This window comes from Miniopterus natalensis, chromosome X (assembly GCF_054644295.1).
Source record: "Miniopterus natalensis isolate mMinNat1 chromosome X, mMinNat1.hap1, whole genome shotgun sequence".
Lineage (NCBI taxonomy): Eukaryota > Metazoa > Chordata > Mammalia > Chiroptera > Miniopteridae > Miniopterus > Miniopterus natalensis.
In genome coordinates, this window is record NC_142103.1 from 7,668,880 (window position 1) to 7,691,234 (window position 22,355).

General features: G+C 36.7%; 1 protein-coding gene across 1 annotated transcript in view; it reads right to left on the reverse strand.

The window, feature by feature from the left end:
• Positions 1-5,859: 5,859 nt before the first annotated feature.
• The window catches only part of HPRT1 (hypoxanthine phosphoribosyltransferase 1), a 31,149-nt gene continuing 14,653 nt past the window's right edge, over positions 5,860-22,355 (reverse strand). Inside the window, exons 4-9 of the mRNA XM_087813489.1 lie at positions 14,892-14,957; positions 11,691-11,708; positions 9,043-9,125; positions 7,568-7,614; positions 7,105-7,181; positions 5,860-6,580 (exon numbers count right to left, since the gene is read on the reverse strand). Coding sequence (XP_087669615.1) covers positions 6,533-6,580; positions 7,105-7,181; positions 7,568-7,614; positions 9,043-9,125; positions 11,691-11,708; positions 14,892-14,957 — 339 coding nt within the window. The 3' untranslated portion in view covers positions 5,860-6,532. The remainder of the gene's footprint in view (positions 6,581-7,104; positions 7,182-7,567; positions 7,615-9,042; positions 9,126-11,690; positions 11,709-14,891; positions 14,958-22,355) is intronic.

Below are 22,355 nucleotides of genomic sequence, written 5' to 3' on the forward strand. Positions count from 1 at the left end.
TTTATTGCTTTTAAACTTTCTATCATTTATCCAACAACTATTTATTGAGCACTATACTTTGCCAGACACTCTTGTGGGTGCTGGGAATATAGCAGTAAGCAAGATTGGCAAGGTCCTGCCCTCATGGAGCTGATGGTCTACTGGGGGAGACAGACAATAAGGGGAGAAATAAAGGGAGAGATCAATTTGGCAGGTGCTTTGCAGGGGTAGGGAACCTTTATTCTACCAAGGGCCATTTGGATATTTATAACATCATTCACAGACCATACAAAATTATCAACTTAAAAATTAGCTATGGAAAAAGCTCCTAGATTTATTGAATTTCAAGTCCCACCTGCAGTTGCCTTGGCAGGGCCAGAACAAATGATTCCCTACCCCCTGTAAGGGAACAGCTCTGCCATGGACGTCTCCACATAGGCCACACACACAAGGTCAAGTCGGTCTGACCCAGGTCTCAGAGGAACACCCTGTGACCCTCCCAGGAACATGGCAAGATAAGCACCCTTATGAGGAGCTGTCCCAAAGCCATTTGTCACCCACCTCCCAATCTTGTGGGGCTGCCATGAGGCAGTTTCTCATCTGCTTCCCTGGTGCCAGTAGGGCACAAGACTTTCAACCTGACCTCCCCACTTAGGGTAGGGCTGCAGGCTATGAAATCATTTAGCTGGAGTACAGAGCCAGCTCCTCCATGACAGGGCAACCCACCACCATGTCATCTGTCCTTTCTGGTTTGGGGTCATCCTGTGGGACTGGGGGATGAGGGAAGCTGACATCATGATCTTCCTTGTACTAGCTAATAAACTATCTGTAGTCACTTGGGCTGTTTCCTTCCGGGCAGAATCTATGGCAAAGTGGCAAGTCCAACCTGGCAGCCGTAGCAGTTGTCACTTAGGGACTGCTTGACCACTTGACAATGGTAAAAACCAAGAGGAAACTAAAACAGAGGTAATGTAATAGAGAGTGACTTTGAGGCAGTTAAGAGAGGGAGATCAGGGAAAGGCTACCAGGGTGATACGTGAGCTGGCCAGGCTTATCTGGGGGAACTGAGTGGTGGGTAGAAGGAACAGCAATTACAGAGACCCTAAGACAAGGGGGGGATGATTGGTTGGCTTGAGGCACTGAAAGAACAGCAGTGTGTTTGACGTGAGCAAGGTGGAGAAGGGTAAATGAACTTAGACAACTGAGCAGTGGCTGGTTTACAGATGGGCCAAAGGATAGATTGAGGTTTCAAGTGTTAAGCAGGCAAGTGATATAATCTGAAATATATTTTTCAAAGCTCATCATCCAAAAAGAGAAAAGAAAAATAAAATGATTATAATGTCAACAATATAAAATTTAAAACAATAACAAAAAAAACCCTAACTGCAGTGCAGGGGCAAGAGCGGAGGCAAGGAGAAGAGTCGGGAGGCCCCGGCCACAGTGCAGTCCGAGTGCTCTAGCTAAGGTGACGGCACACGCAGAGGGAGTGATTCTGGAGCTTGCTCAGCATGCTTGTGGTACAGTGGCAGCCAGGGTGCTTGAAGCATCAAGCATCGAGGTGGGAAAGAGTAGATTCTTCGCCAAATGGGAGCCACAGGAAGGATCTGAGCCAAAGAGTGACTCATTCTGACTAATGTTTTAGTTAGGATCACTTTGGCTGCTGTGTTAAGACTGTGTGTGTGTCAGTCGGGGGGAGGGGGGCAAGGATGGAACTAGAGATCTGGTGGGAGGCCACCGCAATAATCCCAAAAACAAATGCTGGCCAATTTGTCCATGGGAGCATTCCCTCCACTAATTTGGCCACTGAATCTCTAAAATGGTTTTCTTTGTGAAACGTGCTGTGAATAAAGAAAAATCATGTATGTAAAGCACTTAGCACAGCATCTGACATACATTAAAAGTATTAAATAGTGGTTACTACTAGCACTGCCAATTTTATTCCTGAAGACCCTGCACCTACTAGCAGAATGGCTAAGAGATGCTTGTGCCTTTAAAAATGCAAATAAAGTCTTTTCACTCCCTATTTCATTTTTTATTTCAATTTCAGTAAGTTTATTTCCATAAATTCTGGTTTTCTTTTATTTCTTTTTAATTTTTTGTTAAACTTGTGGGGTGACATTGGTTAATAAAACTATATAGGTTTCAAGTGTCCAATTCTATGATACATCATCTGTATATTGCACTGTGTGCCCACCACCCAAAGTCAACTCTCCTTCCGTCACCATTTATTTTATCCCCTTTACCCTTTACTACCCCCGGTTTCTCTCTGGCAACCACCATACTGTTGTCTGTGTCTATGAGTTTTTGTTTGTCTTGTTTGTTCATTCGTTGCTTTCAGTTTTATATCCCATGAGTGAAATCATACGGTTCTTGATTTTTACCACCTATTTCGCTTATCACCCTGAACGTGCCTAATCTCCTCACTCTCTGCATTAAGTCTCAATGCCTTCCCATCACAGAATGTAAGAAAGCCACACTCCTTGCCACAGTCTACCAGGCTGTCCGTGGTCTGGCCCTGGCCTTCCTCTCCAATCTCAGGTCCTACCATGCTCCTGAATTGCAGATACAGGCCTTCCTTCTCTCCCTCCAACACCTCAGATGATGTCATGTCAAAAAATAAAAGGAGCCACTTTACAATGGAGCCGGGGCTGCCATCCCAGAGGAACTGCCTTGCATGCCTTATCCTCTGGAATGAAATCTTTGAAATGTTAAAACAGGACAAAATAACCTTTGGGCCTGGCTGGGCGTGGTCCAGCGGTTGAGCATCCGACCTAGGATCCAGGTGATCGCAGTTCAATTCCAGGTCAAGGCACGTGCCTGGGTTGGGGACTCGATCCCCAGTTGGGGGCATGCAGGAGGCAGCCGATCATGACGATTCTCTCATCATTGACGTTTCCATCTCTCTCTCTTCCTCTCCTTTCCTCTCTCTGAAATCGATAAAGATATATTTTTCTAAAAAAAAAAAGGCGTTGTTTAGAATTAACGTCACTATGTTTATGTTGTCTATACCTACAGAAATGCCTTCTTTCTATTGATATAATGGTTCCTCTCCCTTTTCACATAAATATCCATCGTCTTTGTATCCTAATTAAAACATTATTCGGGCTTCTGCCTGAATCAGTGCTTCCCAAATAGCTATTCTTTGATCTCAAATAAATGCTTGTTGCTTCTCACTTTGAACTACCTTTTATTTTTAGGTTAACAGTCACCATCTTAGCACCTTTTGCATTTGCTATTTCTACTGCAAGGAACTGTCTACACCTAGCCCTTCATGTGGCTGGTTTCTTTTCCATTCAGTCAAGTCTCAACCAAGACCTTCCCTATCCACCTTATCTAACAGATGGTGTCTACGCCTCATCCCTACCCCCCTCCATCGGCACATTGCTGTTTTAGGTTCTGCACAGCCTGCCACTATTTGAAATTATCTTGTTTACTGTCCCTTTGCCCAACTAGAATGAAATCTTCATGAAACCTGGGACCTTGCCCTGTCTTCCCCAGTACCTGGCCCACAGAGGATGCTCAGTGTGTTTCTAGGATCTCAAATGTAGGGACATTGATTAACTTTCTAAGCTAATGAATTAGAGCAGTAGCCCAGACTATTTATAAAACTTTTATACATGGAATTAAAATGGGGATGTACCTATATTTATAGGTATGACACACATATAATATTCTAAGCATTCACAGTACAGGAAAACATGATGGGTTCAATACATATGAATGTTCCAGGTTACTACCTCTTACTTTAAGCACCAACATTCCCTTGGATGGTACTATTCCTAAAACAGAGTCCATGCTTCCCTATCTCCTATAATCAAGCAAATGAAATTTCATTTTCCTTTCCTTATGAACATCCCTTATGATACAGGGTTGTAATGAGAGTGCTGCCCTTAGGGATTACTGAGGTGTGACATTTATGACCATTTGCTCCTATACTAAATGACTAATGGCCCCAGGAGGCTACAGCTTTTTTCTTGTCAATACCTTTTTTCTTCCTTTGACAGATTGTTATCCTAAAAATTACTGCTGTTCCTGTCAGCATCTCCCTTTCCCCATCTTATAAGTGGACTATGTCTATTCTGTTGAAAATTGGTGAAACAAATAAAATTATTAGAGTTGTATGCCCCAAAAGCAGGTTAAGGAAGGTCTGAGGAATATTCTTATTAGAAAAGTACATGAGCTTCAGGAGGTTCCTTCCTAGCTGTTAGCTGGGTTTCTTGTTGGGTTTGCCAACCAGCTAAAACAAGAGCTTGGGTGCATCAAAAGAAGAAATAGTTCAGCTTCTTCATGATATTATAGCAAGAATCAGATGTATTTTGGGCTAAATCTCTGCCTCTTACTAGCAATGTACCTAACTTTTCAAAACATTCATTTTTGAAGTAGCAACTAACGTTTATGGAGCACTTGGTATGTCCCAGGCCACAGTCCTATTTTACCTGTGCTATCGCATCTAATTAATTCTCACAATAAGCCTGTGAAGGAGCATTATCCCCATCAGTCAGTTGAGTAGACTAGTTCCAAAGTTAAGTAACTCAATGTCACATAGCAAGGTCAGGACAGTCTAGTCCCAAACTCTTAGCTATTCATTCACTCAAAAACAATCTGAGCTCCTACTGTCTTTAAGGGACTAGGTGAACATACATCAATGAACAAGGGAGATAAAAACCCTTGCCTTCCTTAAGAAGCTTACATTTTAAGATGTGGGGGGGGGGCAGTGAGTAATAAATGCAAATGTAAATTATATAGCATGTTATTAGGTTACACCACTCAAAATTGCCAATAGCCAACTACTTTTACCTACAAAAATGGTAATTTCATATGGTTCAACCTAATAAAGATGGTAAGTACAACTGAAAAGAGATGAGGAAGGAGAATCAGCAGTGGGAAGAAGGTTGCAGTTGTAAATTACCTCAGTGAGGTGACATATTGGGACGGGGGGTGGTGGTGAGGAGGAATTAGGAGTTATCTTGGATACACTCATACTTGGTAACACCAAACTCAACCTCACAGGATTATGAAGATCAAATGAGATAACAAAAATGAAAAAGTTTTGTTAACTAGAAAGTTCTAGGACTATAACTAATTTTTAAAGTTCCCTACTTTGCTGCTGGGAACTATAGCAAACTTTTTAAGGCATAAATATAGCTAGATGGCTCACAAGGTTGCTAGTTCCTACCTTACCTGGAGTAGAGAAGCAATTAAGAGGCATGTTGCTGTTGTTGTTTTTTAAACTTTCTTTCCTGCCCAGCTGCTGTGGCTCAGTGGTTGAGGGTCAACCTATGAACCTGGAGGTCACAGTTCGATTCCTGGTCAGGGCACATGCCCAGGTTTCAGGCTCGATACCTAGCGGGGGGCGTGCAGGAGGCAGTAGATCAATGACTCTCTCTCATCATTGATGTTTCTATCTCTCCTTCCCTCTCCCTTTCTCTCTCTGAAATCAATTTAAAAAACCATATTTAAAAAAATTAAAAATAAATAAATAAAACTTTTCTTCCTGCTCCCAGAAAACAAAAGGTGTTGTTGTTGTTCTTCAGTGAATCAAGTATTATCTACACAAAGAAGGTAATAGTACATGTCTGGAAACAAATTGTTGTGACGCAGATAAGACTCCAATCTAAACAACTTCCAACAGAATTCCAAGAGAAAGTCGTGTTATTTTAGCATAGTAAAATGTAATAAGGTATACCATTTGTCTGAAATTTAATGAAGCAGGTAAGAATTCTGCTAGTTCCACCTATCCATTCTACCAGATAATCATTATTCACCATGCTTGGTAAAGATTACAATTAAACTAGCTACTAAAACTTAACAGACAAGGAAAAGATAACCAAAAGAAAACTACACTAGGTTAATTTGTAGAGAAATGATAGGTATGCATAGTTTCTTTTAAAGAGACAGCCTTTATTTTAAGGATTTTTACATTGATGAATTCAAAAAGTGGTAATGTTAGTCTGGAATTTATTGATTTGTATCTAAAAGAAACTGTTGACAAAGATTCACCAAAAATAATCTGAACAAGAGGGAAAATACAGTTAGTAATACTGAAACACTACTTGTACAATTCTAGGACATATGGTTTATCTGATATAACAATATCTCTTATATGCTGTCATTGATACAAAACCTGACTGCTTTTTACTTTTCTAAACATACATCGTTATAATTAACAATATTCCATCCCTTCTGTACTTTCCTGAATATATAAAACTTAAAATACCAATTAAAAACTAATATATCTTCTCTTTAAATGTTTCTTACAGATACAATTTCAATATTTTCATTCGATAGTGGTGTGGTTTAAGAGATTTTCTCATTCACAAGTCAAATAACAATCCACCCAACGGGAACTGATAGTCTCTAGGCTTATAGTGCAAATAAAGAGTTCAGGAATGCAGCAACTGACATTTTTAAAATACAAAACAGATAAGATTCTTAGAAGATACATGCAATAAGCTCTACTAAGCAGCTGGCCACAGAACTAGAACATTTGATAATCTCACTGGTGATTTCAATAGGACTCCAGATGTTTCCAAACTCAACTTGAACTCTCATCTTAGGCTTTGTATTTTGCTTTTCCAGTTTCACTAATAACACAAACATGCTAAAAAATAAAAATCCAGAAATTCACATTAGAAAAGTGTATTCAAAATTGAAAGGCATGAACAGCAATTTGCATATCTTATACTAATAGTATTATGCTGCCGGACTCTTTACTAAACAAACAGAGGTTTGTGTAGTCTTCCTAATCTTCCTCACCTATGCTCATAAATGCAATCTCAGGACTCCTGCCTCCAGAGTAGGAGGCAGATATTCGAAGAAGAGTGAATTAAAAGACCTCAAATAGTTCATTTATTTCTTACTTAGGACCACATCTATCATCTGAAATAATAATGGGACAGTTACTGTATATTAAAGCTGTTCAACTATTTCAGTCAGCAAGAAATGTCACCCTCGTCTGGCCAAGTTCCAGCTCTAAGGACGTCTTTACTTGACTACAGCTTTATGTGACTAATGGGAACCATCAGTCTGTTCAAATTATGAGGTGCTGGGAAGAGAAAACAATTCTCTTTCGTAAATTTATATGGGTTCTGAAAACTGAGAGTGAGAAAAAGAAGTTTTACTTACGTTCAAATCCCTGAAGTATTCATTATAGTCAAGGGCATATCCTACAACAAACTTGTCTGGAATTTCAAATCCAACAACTAAAAGGAATCATAATTCATCATTTAGATACAGAAAATATCACTTTCTTTTTAAAAATATTTTAAAATTTTATTTATTGATTTGAAAGAAAAAGAGATGAAGAGGAAGAAAAAGAAAGAGAGAAACATCTAGCCATTATTCCAGTTATTATGCATTCATTGGCTGACCTCTGTATGTGCCCTGACTGGAGACTAAACCTGCAACCTTGGAGCATCCGGACAATGCTCCAACCAACTGAGCTACCTGGCCAGGGCCAGAAAACATCACTTTCAAATCAAATGAGCCTTCTCTACAAATATTCTCTAACTCTAAATAAACCATTTCATTTATAAAACTTGTTTGGGTTAAAGATTGTTAAATGATTAACAAAAAGTAATTCACTTACAGTCTGGTCTATATCCAACGCTTCGAGGGGTCCTTTTTACCAGTAAGCTGTTAATTTAAAAAATGTGACATGTGACATGTATAGACACTACAGGGCATTACAAAAGAGAACATCGATGTTCTGAAACATGGTTTCATCAGAATTCAGTGTACCATGGTCAAAGAAAGACCATGAAACAGAGAGCTAAATAAATCACAGGGATCACTGGGCAGGGATAGCAATGAGTTCACACTACAGATGAGGCCCTTGACTGATCTCCACCTGGAACATGATGGACTGTTCTGAGAACTGCACCCCACCTACCCACGCACCCATCGAAGGACAGCTAATCAGGAAGATAAATGGGTGGGGAGTGGCAATGAGCAAAGATAAGAGCTCAGTTCAAAATCCCTGGAAATACAATCCCTAAACCACAAAGGGTGTAGGAGACATAAGCATCACCTTTCCAGACTTTGAATAGTTTGCTTACAAAGAGGAACTTTAGGTTAAAAAGTAACTAGCATGCTAAAGGAGCTAGTATTTACTTTTGAGAGCAAAAACTGCAGGTAGGATGAGTCAACTCGAACAAAAGCGAATTTCGTAACTCAAGTGCTGCCTGCTGAAATTTTTTAGCCATTAAAAAAAGCTGTAGATGGTGCTTTGAAAGCCTTGCTTGTGTGTTAAAGGCAGTCCCAATAAAACTTATGATTTCATACCTTCCTAGATAAATATATTTAAAGAGCTAGAAAGGACCTAAAGTGATTCTCAACCTTAGCTGCACATGAGAATCACCTGAAAACTTAAAAAAGAGAAAGAAAAAAAATCCTCAACTACCCAGGCTGCACCCCTGACCAATGACATCAGAATCCCTGGGCATGGGACACAGACAGAGGTTGTGTATTTTTTTTAACTCTCAGGTAATTCCAATGTGCAGCTGAATGAGAATCACTAACCTAAGCCTTAGCCTCCAAAGGATCATCTAATCAAGTTCTTCATGATTCTCTTCCAGTAATTAAACAGAGGATATGCCTGGACTCAATTTCCATTTTGAAAGAAAAAAACAAACCACTCACAGCAAAACCCATCCCTTTAACTGCACTCAACTCAGGAACACCAGAAAAGATATCAGCAAACTCAGTGCCAGTGTACTAAGAGTTCAGCAGAACTTGGCACTTTACATCCCTATAGATCTGAATGTTCAATAAAGCTCCATCTGTAAGGCATGATTGTAACTCATTTTTCAAGCAATCTCCATACTTTAAATGGATAACTACTCCAGAGAAGATATACAAATAGTCAACAAGCAGATGAAAGGGAGCTCAAGATCATTAGTCATCAGAGAAATACACGATTATTTACAAAGGATACTGAGTTTGAGATTACATTGCTTTTTGAAGATAAAATGACCAATGAGAATATTCACCCTTACACAAGAGCAATTCCTTAATCCTCTTTTACATGAAAACACCCTATGATAAAATGTTATATATATTTACCTTGCAACCTTGACCATCTTCGGATTATGCTGCTTGACCAAGGAAAGCAAGGTTTGCATTGTTTTGCCAGTGTCAATTATATCCTTAAAAAAAGACATTTAAATGGTAAATAAAACCATCTTAACTTTAAATTCATTATATAAACACAAAATATCTAAATCTCATGTTTAACTGGAATAATGCCAATTTTTTTCAGTGCAGTAATTCTTGCTACAATTCATACACTAGATATTCTAGAATCTGTAAATCATCTGGCTCTGAGCAAGCAGTAGGAATGCCAGTCCTCAGGACTGGATTTTGTAGGCACCAAGAGGTTAATAACAACTAATTTAAATAAATATATATGCAAATATGTAAATGCATGTTTTATTAGAGAATTATGATGCTGTCTTCCATTATAAAAGGTATTTTAGATTTTTTTCATAAATTCAAGTTTGGGATGCTCTCTCCCCTAACTCTCAGATGCAGGTGGTTAAGAGACCACACTTTCCAAAACTCTGCTTTATACCATCGTAAAAGTATCCAAATTAATAAGGTTTTACTATATAAACTGTCTTTATGTGAAAGTTAATCTTAGTTAGTCAAAAGTAGGACATTACAGAAAACAAACCCATCTCTAATTGGGAAAATATTTCTTAAACCATAACCTTAATGCTCTTCAATGAAAATACTCTCTACAAATGGTAGAAAGCAGGGCTTCACAAAGTGAGGTCTGTGAATCATCAGAAACATCAGGGCTGGAGACTAGTGAAAAATGCAGATTTCTGGGCTGTAGCAGAAAGAATTCTGATGACCTCCAAGACACTCCTGTCCACAGGTATAGACACCAGGAATAATTCCCTCCTACTGAGTGTGAAGAGGGAACTGTGAAATAATGGGACGGTCGGTCACTCCTGTGATTAGGTTATACTGTGCAAGATAATTGTAACAGACTGGAGAGAGATTCTCCTGCTGGTTTTGAAGAAGTCAATTGTCATGTGAGAGGACCATGTGATACAACATGATGGCCTTTAGGAGCTGAGAGCAACTCCTACTCGGCAGCCAGCAAGAAAATGTGGCCCTCAGTCTTGCAACCACAGGAACTAAATTCTGCCAACAACCTGAATGAACTTGGAAAAGGCCCATAAGCCACAGGTGAGATAGGAGCCCCAGCCTTGATTCAGCATGATGAGACCCCGAAACAGAGGACCTAGCCAGCCTCTACTCAGACTCCTAACTCAAGGAAACTGAGATAATAAATGTGTGTTGCTTAAAGCTGCTAAATTTGTGGTAATTTATTAGGCAGTGCTACTTCAGAAAAAATGAATCAATCTCAAGTGGAATTAATTAATCTACATTCTAAGAAAGCAACTCATTCCCAGGGATATTCATGTACACAAAACCTCTGAAAAGAGTATCATTTGTTTATTTTTAATCTATAAGCTAAAGTTTCTAAAAGCCTTAAAAACAACAACAAAAATTAATTCAGGTTTACTGTTGCTCTTAAGCCTTAAACCATTTTACATAAAAGAATGAAAATTCATTCCATTGGTGGGAATATAAAGCATACACCACTTTTATAAGTAATTTGGCAATAACAGTATCATTGAAAATGTACAAATTCTACAACCCATTCTACTTTAAGTGTCTGTATCTAGAAGGAACTTACACAAATGTGAGTTGGGACGTGAAAAGGACGCTCTCAGCAGCCCTGTTGCAGTAGGAAAAACTGTAAGCAATCTTTTTAGCCCTACAAGCTATTTGCAGGGCATAAATTGGTTGATTCATACACTGCAATGCTATGTGGCATTTTATGGCCAAGTGACTCTGTATGTGTCAACATGAATAACCTCAAAAACAATTTTGAGTGAAAATAACAAGTTGTAAGAGATAATATGTATAGTGTGGCACTATATAAATTTTTAAATCAAAATATTTTTTGTAGCCCTGGCCAGTGTGGCTCAGTTGGTTGGGCGCTGTCCCATGCACCGAAAGGTTGCCAGTTCAATTCCCAGTCAGGGCACATGCCTGGGTTTCCGACTAAATCCACGGTAGGGCGCATGCCAGGAGGCAGCAGATCGGTGTTTCCTTCTCACATCAATGTTTCTCCTCTCCCTCTCCCTTGATCTCTCTCTAAAAATCAATATATGTGTGTGTGTGTGTGTGTATTTGTATATGGATACATATATGCAATAGCATTAAAAACATGCATGTGAGTAATATACATTTAACTTTATTTTTTTTAGAGAGAGAGATCAAGGGAGAGGGACAAAGAAACATCGATTATCTGCTTCCTGCAGTCCCCTACTGGGGATTGAGCCTGAAACCTGAGATGTGCCCCGATCAGGAACCAAACTGGCTACCTTTAGGTGCATGGGACGATGCTCAAGCAACTGAGTCACAAGGGCCAGGGCTAATATACATTAACTTTAAAAGAAAGAAAAAAAATTCAAGCCAAAAGGAGGGGTAAGAAATATACCAAAACTTTCCATTACCCAGTACAAATAAATTACAAAGTATTTTTGACAAAAAAACAATCTCATTCTCTCATAACACAAGTCCACCATTAAAATTGATGAAAAGGAATTTCTTTCCCTAGCTTACCTTTAGGACAGTGCATACTAAGTTAGAAAATCATAAACACTATATTAAAAGTATGTAGAACTTACTTCAACAATCAAGACATTCTAGAAGAAAAAGAGAAATGAAAATCAGTACAATGAATCAGACAGTGTTTCTAATTATAACTCAAATCACATCATAACAAATTCCATCTGTTGGGATTTGGAACTCTTTAATATGAAATTTTCACTGCAATGGAATTTTTAAAAATAAAATTCGACCCATATGTTCATTTTTAAAAAGTTTTTATTACTTAAACAGAGATCTAATCTTGGGCAAGTCATAAAATTTCTCTGAGCCTCAGTTTCCTATGTGTAAAATAAGGGACTTGAATGAGTATGTGTCTTTGACTCTAAAATTCAAGAACTATAATTTAGAAAATAACTGCAAAATCATGCATTTAACTTACCATATGGAATCCAATTCAAAACCCATTTACTCATTAGACTGAAATTGTTCTGCATTTTCTGGATGTGTTCACATTCTTAGACTAAACTATAAAAAGATACCAATCTTTGCTTCCTCCCACCATAAAACTTCACCCCAATTTCTAACTCTCAGAATTTTATAGCTGGAAGAATCCTTTAGAGAAAATACCATGAAACTACCTCCAAGGTAGAGAAGAGTCCTATTTGTTCTTATGTTGGTTATAGGAATAAAGTAGCATTTCACAATACTGGTTATAATCATTGTCATAAGATCCATACTGTATTGTTTATTTTAGTTCTCATTTCTCTGGCACATATGTGTAGCATAAGAATTTTCATGTTCTATATATTCTTCTAAGTCAGTGGTTACCAAAGTAGGGCACACAAGATCCACTGGGTTGCCAGAAAGAAATATTAGAACGTTTTTAAAACCTCACTTTGTATAACCTATTATTTTGCATATACTTTACAATATATATAATATTACTACCACAGTTCATATATAATTTACTCCTCTCTTCATATCACGACAAATTTATCTTTCAAAAGATACTTCAATTTAAATCTTTAGTAAAATTGAATCTAATAATTAACAGACCAATAATTGTTTCACCACCTACTATGTGGTTCTTTCTCAAGATTTACCCTACCCTAGCTAGACATCTGAAGGATATCATTTTCCTATCAGTACCTGTGGCTCATTGCTGCAGCGATGAGCACCATAGGATGAAGTTACAGTTTGAAAACATCACTGAATTAGGAGACAGAGAAACTGGATTCTAGTTTTGGCTCTAATACTAAGTAGCTACATAACCTTGATTAAGTCATAATCATAGACTTTTACGGGGATGAGACATTTTATACAAATAAAGGCCAGAGACATCAATACTGTCTTAAAAAATAAAAGAATGAGAATTGCTACCATTATTCAGAGCTTATTTTATGTCAAATAGCTACATCCTTACTTATTAAATGAAAAAAAAATGAAGCTCAGAGATCAATGACTTGCCTAAAGTCACAAAAATAGTCAAGTAGTAGATAGATATTTGAAGAGGTGTTTTCACACATTCTAATTCACTAACTGCAAAAGGGGGAGGAATATTAATAAACATACATATCTGCACACACATAGTGTCCCAAAAAGATAAACTAAAATAGACTGTCTAAATAACCCATAATCTAACCAACCAAGAAATAATTTCAATTTATGTCTTGATTTTTTTCCTCAATAAATGTGTTTTACTGTGACTATCATGAAAAGAAAGTTATTTTAGAAACAAATCTTTTAAGATCACAGAGCTACATAGTGGGACAGAGCCATTAAGTGGGAACAGCAAAATCAAATAAAATCACAGAAGGTGAAGGCTAGGTCCCTTCCAGCACTAAGAACTGACTGCAGAAGTAAGGGCTTCAAATGACTTCAAAATATGGAAAAGAATGCTGACAGGGAGGGAGGACAGTCTGGCAGTGGTGCAGAGGACAGACAGGGAGGGGAAAGGATCAACAGATTATAATTTCTCCTTTAAAAGTTTTCCAAAGATGTTGAAGAGGACATTAGTTTAGCACAACTCTGATATGGGACCACAGAATTTGACACAAGTGCTGTAGGTTAAAGTTTCCTTATAGATACTCAGTCAAATACTCTGTGAACATTAAAGCGTAAAACGCCAGAGGAAGAAAAGTGCTTTGGAGTCTGACAGGCCTAGACTCAAAAACAAGCTCTACCACTTTACTGGCAGCGTGACTCTGAATAAGTCCTTCAACCTTGCTGAGTCTTACTTTCCTGATCTGTGAAATGGGGATAATAATACCCACCTCATGGAATTGCTGTGAAACTTTTATATTTGGCACAGAGTTTATAAGTAAAAAATAAATGGCAGCTTAAAAAAAAGTAGTATTCGATTATCTATTATTGGTTACTCAATAATCATTTCATGTATCAAAAGAAAAATATTCAAACATCTTATTATCTCTAATAGTTCAGCCAATTTTCTATACTGCAAGAATTTTGATGTTTTAAAAAAACAAAACTCTTTTTGAGATTTCTCAAAATAATAGTATATTTGCATTTACTGAGTATTCTAACTCCAAAAACTGTTGTAAGAACTCTACATTATTTCCCTTAATCTTCTTATTTCTATGAGGTGATTGCCATCCCCACCTTACATATGGAAGATAGAGAGGTTAAATAAACTGTCCAACATCACATGTTAGGAAGTACTGAGCCAGGCTTTAAACCAAAGCTGTCCAGCTCCAGAATTCACTTTCAGCCACTATATGATACTGCTCCTCTATCTTTTAAGAAACTATGTGTGCCCTGGCTCAATAGCTCAGTTGGTTAGAGCGTCATCCCGATATTCCAAGGTCGAGGGTTTGATCCCCAGTCAGGACACATATAAGAATCACCCAATGAATGCATAGATAAGTGGAACAACAAATCAATGTTTCTTTCTCTTTTTTTTTTTCTCTCTCTCTACCCCTTTTCCCTCTCTCTCAAATCAATTTTAAATAAATAGATAAAAAGAAATTATTTGTGAATCTATTTTTTTTAAAAACTGTCTTTCTCCCTTATATATATTTTAAGGATCCCAAATTAGATCCCCACAGAGGCAGATTGCAGTACTTGGCAATATAATATGGACTTTTAAATTTAAAAGTCCATAAGTGCTGCCTCTTTGGTATATAATATATGACCTAAAGAAAGACACCTATGTGCATAAATAACTAGGTAAACTGCCTCCTAGTGACTGATTGACAGTGCAGTGTTACTAACTGACTCTTTGTATAAAGGGCTCTTTTCTTCTCCTTGAAGATACATACCTTTCCAGTTAAAGTTGAGAGATCATCTCCACCAATTACTTTGATGTCCCCAGTTGATTGGTCATTCTAGTAAAAAAAAGATGTAAATAATATGCATACACACATATATATATTTCATATTATCAAGTGGAAACTAGAAGATTTAAGAAGTTAGCTATCTAATGTCACAGCATTATGATATTCTAAATGAACACATTATAAGAATTATGTTTCTAGAAATGAGTGACTAGATAACTTTCAATTAGAGATTAGTAAAAATTAAAAAGTTCTAATTGACCATTACTGACTTGATGCTTCAAGGATCCTAAAAATATGGTGCACCCACTTTCAAGTGGGCAGTATTAGAGCAATGACCCATCTTCAATCACAGTAATTTCTGAACCATGAGGAAAGTTATTAGCATGGCAGGTGTCTGGTTCTGGCCCTGGAACATTCCCATGAGTCAAGCAAGCTAAAGGGTCTGGTCTATATCATACTCAACCCCAAAGATATTTCTCTGAAAAGTCTAGCCCAGGTCCAGTTCATCTTCAGCCAAGTCTGGGAAATGAAGTCCGATCAGCAGTCTTTTAAGGCATACCTCTTAGGCTCCCAGTTTTCTGATATCACAGAATCCGGTAGAAACTCTTACAGAGTTTCAAAGGAGAATTCTGCATACCCACTATAGTGGGTGGTGATAATGATCATAATTTGGCTGCGCTGGATTCAAGACAGAAACCTAAGGTGAAAGAGCAGGTGAACAAAAGAGCTTGGACTTGCTCTACCAGAGAGCAAACCATATCAAAGCTACAGCAATTACAATGGTGCTGTACCGGCACAGTAATAGACAAAGCAACCAAGGAACAAAACAGAGCCCAGAAACAGATCCAGAAATATATGAGGATTTAGTATATGATAAAGATGGTATTTCAAGTCAGTAAATAGAAGATTAATTATTCAATAAATGGTGTCTGATCAACTAGTTATCCACTTGGGAAAAAAGTAAAGTATGATCCCTACCTCACAGCATACACAAAAATTAATTCCAGATGGATTAAAATCTAAATGTAAAAAATAAAGCCATAAGCAGAATGGAAGAAAATTTTCACATTCTTCGAAAGGGTAAAACTCTAGGCATGACATGAACCCAAACTGAAACAAAAGATCTGTAACAAATATTCCAAGAATAAGAACTCAAAAGGAAAATAGACAACACAAATAGGCCATTCACAGAAAAGAAGGCCATAACATATAAAATGATATCTGAGACACAAATACTAAAACAATGTGTTCTACTGTTCACCCATTCACACTGGCAAACTTAACCCTGATGATATATGTTGGCAAAAGTGAAAGAAAAAAAAGTACTCTTGTTGGTGAGAGTACCAATTTATATGGGTACAAATTCTTTTGAAAACAATATGGCAATACCTATTAAAATTGTAAACATGCATGCCATTTTGCTCCAGCAATCCCACTTCCAGGAATCGATGCTAGCTACAAAAACACTCACAGTATGCAAGGTACATACAAGGATATTCACTGTATCAACTGTTTACCAAAAAAAAATACTGGAGAAACCCAACATGTCTATTAATAGGGAACTATTAAAATTAAGTCCATCCACACAAAGTAATACCATGCACCTACTGAAAAGAATCTGATAATCTATCCAATCTGACATGGAACGATGATCATTTAAAACACCAAGTAGTAGAGCAATGTGTTGCCTATGAAACCATTTTTTGTACAGCATTTTTTAAAAGTTTATAACAGCAATTATATATAAATAGTGAAAATGGGGATAAGAAGACTTTTTACGTTTATTTACTTCTATTTTTGTCATATGCTTCTATCTACATGTCCATTTTTTAATGGCGTGTTATTCTAGAAAAACACCAACAGGCCAATACTGTTCAGTGTTGCAAACTAAACAGAAGATGTATGACTTCTGATATAAAAAAATCTTGCATATTACTTCTCATCTTAAGAAAGTTATACACATCCTTTATGCTAAATAATTTAAAACCCAGCGTTTCAAATACAGAGAACTGATTAATAGCAAAATATTGTACAAAACTTGAATGGTTCAATGAGTGACTCATGCTAAATGATTTACACTGTAAATCAAGTTAAACAGTGACATCTTCTGTAGAAATTTGGTATTACAGTCCAACTTCAATTGATCCTTTTACAGAGAAAAGGAGTAAAGATCTGAGAACTAAAAATCATGGAGGCATAAAAAAAATCCCTATGATTTAAAGGCTCTAGTGACAGGGTAAGGGACAAGGGAATTCTAAGTATTCAAGACACTGCTGCTCCACTAGCACCCAAATCTCCATATTCCTGTTTGCCCTAAGGTTTTTAGCTTAAATCAAGTCTCTTCTGAGGCTTTTTTCATGGAAACACAGCCATCTTTTAAACAGAGGCTAATAAAGATTCATTTAAGAAAAATGTTTCAGTCCAATGTGCTAGAATACAAGTAATAGGTGTCCAAATTACATATAAATAACATCCATGGATGAATTGTCTCACCAGGAGAATTTACCTCTCTCCCTCCCTTCCTGTCTGGAACAAGTTTCCCACTGTATCCCTGCTTCATTACATTACTGAGTAATCCTTATGTGCCTCATCTTGAGATAATGGGACTGGAACAGTGGATGGGAGAGACCCCCTCCCCTGCCACATGTTGCTTTTCCTTCTTCTCTATCATTCCACCTCCTCATTCCTTGCAGCCAGAGAGCCCAATCTGTCCTAAACTCAGAGTGTCACTGTCAACTACATAAAATTCTCAGAGAAGCAATTTGGGTCTACAAATACATACCCTTAGCACCTGTGTTTCCACTTTGTCTACCTTTCTTGAGTCCAGGTGAAAAAATGAGAAAGGAAATACAAAGGAACTGTGTTTATTTCTATTTGTCTATCACTAGAAATTCTGTAAACCTCTAAGTAGTAACAAGAGCTGCAGCTTGGTATAGGAAAAGAAAGAAAGCTGTGTAAAAACACATAATGAATAGGCTGGCAAAAGAATTGATGGAACAAATAGGTTGAGACCATAAGGAGAAGATGCAGAGAGACCAATCACCAAGGCTGGGGTCCCAAGAGGGCAAGACTAGGATTATTAGTAAGGGAGAAAGTCTGGGCTTAGCATTTAGTGGCTTAGCACTATGCAGAGCTTGCTTTTTCCAGTGAACTTCACATCATTTTTTCAGGACCCTAGAATAAAGTTATTGGGGGAAAGTCATTCCCTCTACATCCAGCTGGGCCTCAAGTCCACCACACTCAATTATGTTTTCTCTTCATATAATCTCAACCATCCCCCATCCTTTAACTGTTTTCCTATACCCTGATCGAACATCAACAAAAGTGAGAATATTAGAATCATATGCTTTTAGAGATATACTGAACCTCAAATGAAAAATGGCAGATACCCAATTTTCTAAAATGATATGCAAAAAACAGTGAGTCTGGAAGGATATATGCCCAGATAATAAGTTAATTTATTTACCTGCATTTTATGAGTTCTTTCAAAATAACACATTTCTTTAAAAAGCTATTAGAGCCCGGCCGGGCGTGGCTCAGCGGTTGAGCGTCAACCTAGGATCCAGGCACCTGGGGTTCAATTCCCGGTCAGGGTACATGCCCAGGTTGCGGGCTCGATCAATGACTCTCTCATCATTGATGTTTCTATCTCTCTCTCCCCCTCTCGTTTCCTCTTTCTGAAATCAATAAAGATATATTTTTTTAAAATAATAAAAAAATAAAATAAAAAGCTATTAGAAGTTTAAAAATATGCTGATGTAGCAGGGCGCTTATAGATCATCTAATCCTGCACTATTCAATACAGTAGCCACTAAGCACATGTGGCAATTATTTAAAGTTAAATAAAATTAAAAATTCAGTTCCTCTGTCGTACAAGATATATTTCAAGTGCTCAACAGCCACATGTGGCTAGTAGCTCTGTATTAGACAGCACGGATATAGACTATTTCTATCATCACAGAAAGTTCTATTGGTTAGTACTGCTCTAATCATATCAAAGATACCATTTAGCATACATAACACTAGAAAAGTTTGAAGAGTTAGTACTACCGGGTATTTTCAAGTACACCATTTTCAAACCTTCAGAAATTATTGCATCCTATCTTTATGCTTTTCATTCAATATCTGATTTGGGACTAGGATCTGATAAAATAAACGTGTTCAATAGAACTACTTAACATGGCCTAAGATAGTACCTTAAATACAACAGATGATCAATACGTGTTTGCTAAGTGAATTAATCTAATTCCTTAACTTTTTTTTGACAAAATCTGTGGTTTCACAGGACCAAATGAACACTGCCTTTATGTTCTAAGAATGAGATGCTTATGCAAAACCTCAGTTGCCCAACAAGAACTACAACAAAGTGAAAATCCACAGGGAAGGGCTAGAAAGTGGACTTTTGACCCTGGTTCTATTAGTTTCCTTATACCACGGATTGTATATACACCCACTCCTGCCAATTTAAACTAAACAAATTCTTTCCTCCACCCGTGTCTATGGTCTAAATTCAAAAAGTAGAAGAAAGATATAAATCACTTCACTAGCTTTATATACATATAAATAGGCATAGATTTATAGAAGGTAAGCTTTATATTATCTAATGTCAAATTCAAAGAGGTATACTTGTATTTAACGTCAACTGTTCTGGAGAAAAAAGCATACCTCAAAGCAACTGACTAAATATAGAGAAAACTGTCAGACTGAAAGCTACTGACCTCTTCTAAGAGGCACTCTAAGAAACTATCGTAAAAAAGGGGACATCTGTAATACTTTCAACAATAAAGATACATTTTAAAAATAAATTAATAAAGAAACCGATGCTATCAAATACTTGAAAATAAAAGGAACTATAGCAATATTTTCTGCATTTTCTTTTTAATATATCTCTATTGATTTAGAGAGAGGAAGGGAGAGGGAGAGAGAGAGATAGAAACATCAATGATGAGAGAGAGTCATTCATCGGCTGCCTCCTACAGGCCCCGGACTGGGGATCGAGCCCACAACCCAGACATGTGCCCTGACCAGGAATAGAACCATGATCTCCTGGATCCTAGGTCGCGATGCTCAACCACTGAGCCACATCCGGCCAGGCAAAGCATTTTCTTTAACAAGCTCACTCAAATAGCCACCTTATTACAAACTACTATAAAGTAATTTGCATATTTGACACAATAAAGTAAACAGATAGCCTAATCAAGCTACTAATCAAGCAACTTCTAAGATCAAGACGAAAGTTATAGCTTTATAAACCCTGAATGCAACTGAGGGGGATATTCCGTAATTGGCAAAATGAATTTTGTTTGCATGCAAAACTATGACTAACAGGGAAGGAAGAAATAATAGAAAGCCCATATTAGAGGATCCAAGTCAGTTAAAAGTTTTCCCAAATAAGACTTGAGTTCTGCACAGGGTTAAAGGCTTCAGTTCAAATCAAAGACCTGCACAATCTTGGGCATAGCACTTAATCCCTCCACACATCATTGTCTCAAATGTACACGGAGATAATAACACATAACTCAAAAATCAGGCAAATTTTTCCTTTGCTTAAGGCTCACACAAAAATATTCCCACAAAAAAGTCTGACGAATTTTCCTCCTAAGGCTTCATTATTTTTATTAAATTATTTTAGTAAAAAAAAATACTACAAAATTTGAACTCAAAATAGAGAAAATACATTTGCATACTTATCAACTGTTTAATTTTTCTGAAAATCACAAAGCTTTAGGGATAGTAAAGGGCATTGAATATATTGTACTAACATTTCATTGTTCTAAGATGCACATTCACATTTTCATACCTCAGAAATCAACATATTACAATTGATTAGAACTTACTACCATAATTGAGTGTCTTTTTCCTTAGTACAAAAAATAGTGGTAAATCTTAAAATGAGTGGTATCTTATAATTAATGAAATACGGTATTTGGAATCCCCAGTCAATTTCCCATCTAGGTGCTAAGCAAAGAAAATCCTGCCTAGCTTCTTTGATAAAAGTAGGTAAATTATAATATACGTGTGTGTATTCAAAGAAAAAATTACTTAAAATATTAGAAATAAAAATGGTAGTGGAATTTAGGGTGACTTAATTCCTTTACAACTTTTGTGGTTGTATGTTTTTATAATAAATATGTTTTTTAATCAGAAAAATGCAACTTTTATTTTGAAGAAAAATAGATGGGGTGTATTGACATTGTTATGGCTCTTTATATATTCTAGGAATATTTAATAAATAGTTCATTGAGCATTTCTTTAGGATTAGTACAGATCAGTCAATGTTTAATTCACTATTTCAAGCTGGTCAAGATCAGCATGTAAAACTATACTAGCATCAATGTTACTGATACTGCAAACAATTTTAAATTTCCATTTTACAACTTTATCAAATTAAGTTGCCTGGGTTTTTTAGATGGACGTGTGAATCTCTTCCACGACAAACTGAAAAATTAAAATATATGGATGGTATTCTTACTTTCTATTGCTTAGCAGTAAATCTACACAGAATTTCACATAAAACAGAACAGATATTACTTTCCTCTAAGTGAAATTAACCTTAAAATTTGATTTGCTTATGTTTAAAATTTCCTTTTTTTAATCAGTTGAGAAGTTCAGCTTAATAATCCTAAGATCTAAAACAAATGAGAGAAAAAACTAAAAGTAGAAAATGAAATTAAAATGTCAAAGTGTTCCTTTGCTTCAAATTGCTCTTACAGCTATAAAATACTTTTTAAAAGAAAATATTAAAGTCCCCTCACTTGGTTTTACGAGTTTTCTTTTCAAAGAAAGAACGTTCTGCCCAAATTCCCAGAGGAATGAAGTATCAGTCATAAAGCAGCAAGATTAATTTTTATGTGTGTGTGGGTGGGGTGCTTAAGAAGATCAAAGAGAAATCATACCATGGACCTTAAGCACATGTTTTGACTCTAAGCAACAATATATTAAAAACTGGGCAGCTTTCAAAAAATAAAATAAAATAAAAACTGGGCAGCTATACTGTTGGCAGCTATACTGCCTAAAATTAAATCTGAGTGTAAACTAACAAAAGAAATAAATAACTTCTGTTGAGCAAAATTCCAAATTTTATATTTAAACAAGTCTTTAATTCAGAGAAGACGCTGACAAGTTAAAAGGAGCTTATAAATACAAAGTAATGTCATGATATGTGAGCATTAAGGGTTTTAGTGGGATAGGGAAAATGTCTATAGTACTTAAGTGGTTATCTAATCACCCACTGGACTGATGAAAATGTGAAAAAGGTCAACAACTTGAGTCAAATAGATGATTAACGGAGAGAATGAAGGTTGAAAGTTAAATGTAGGTAAGTGGTGTTATTCTCAATGAAAATGTAAACATAAGCTGATTTTCTACAAAGATGTACTACGATACTGATTCATGAAAGCGAAGACTGGGCATTTATTCTAACCTTTGAAGAAGCTTGGAGAAATC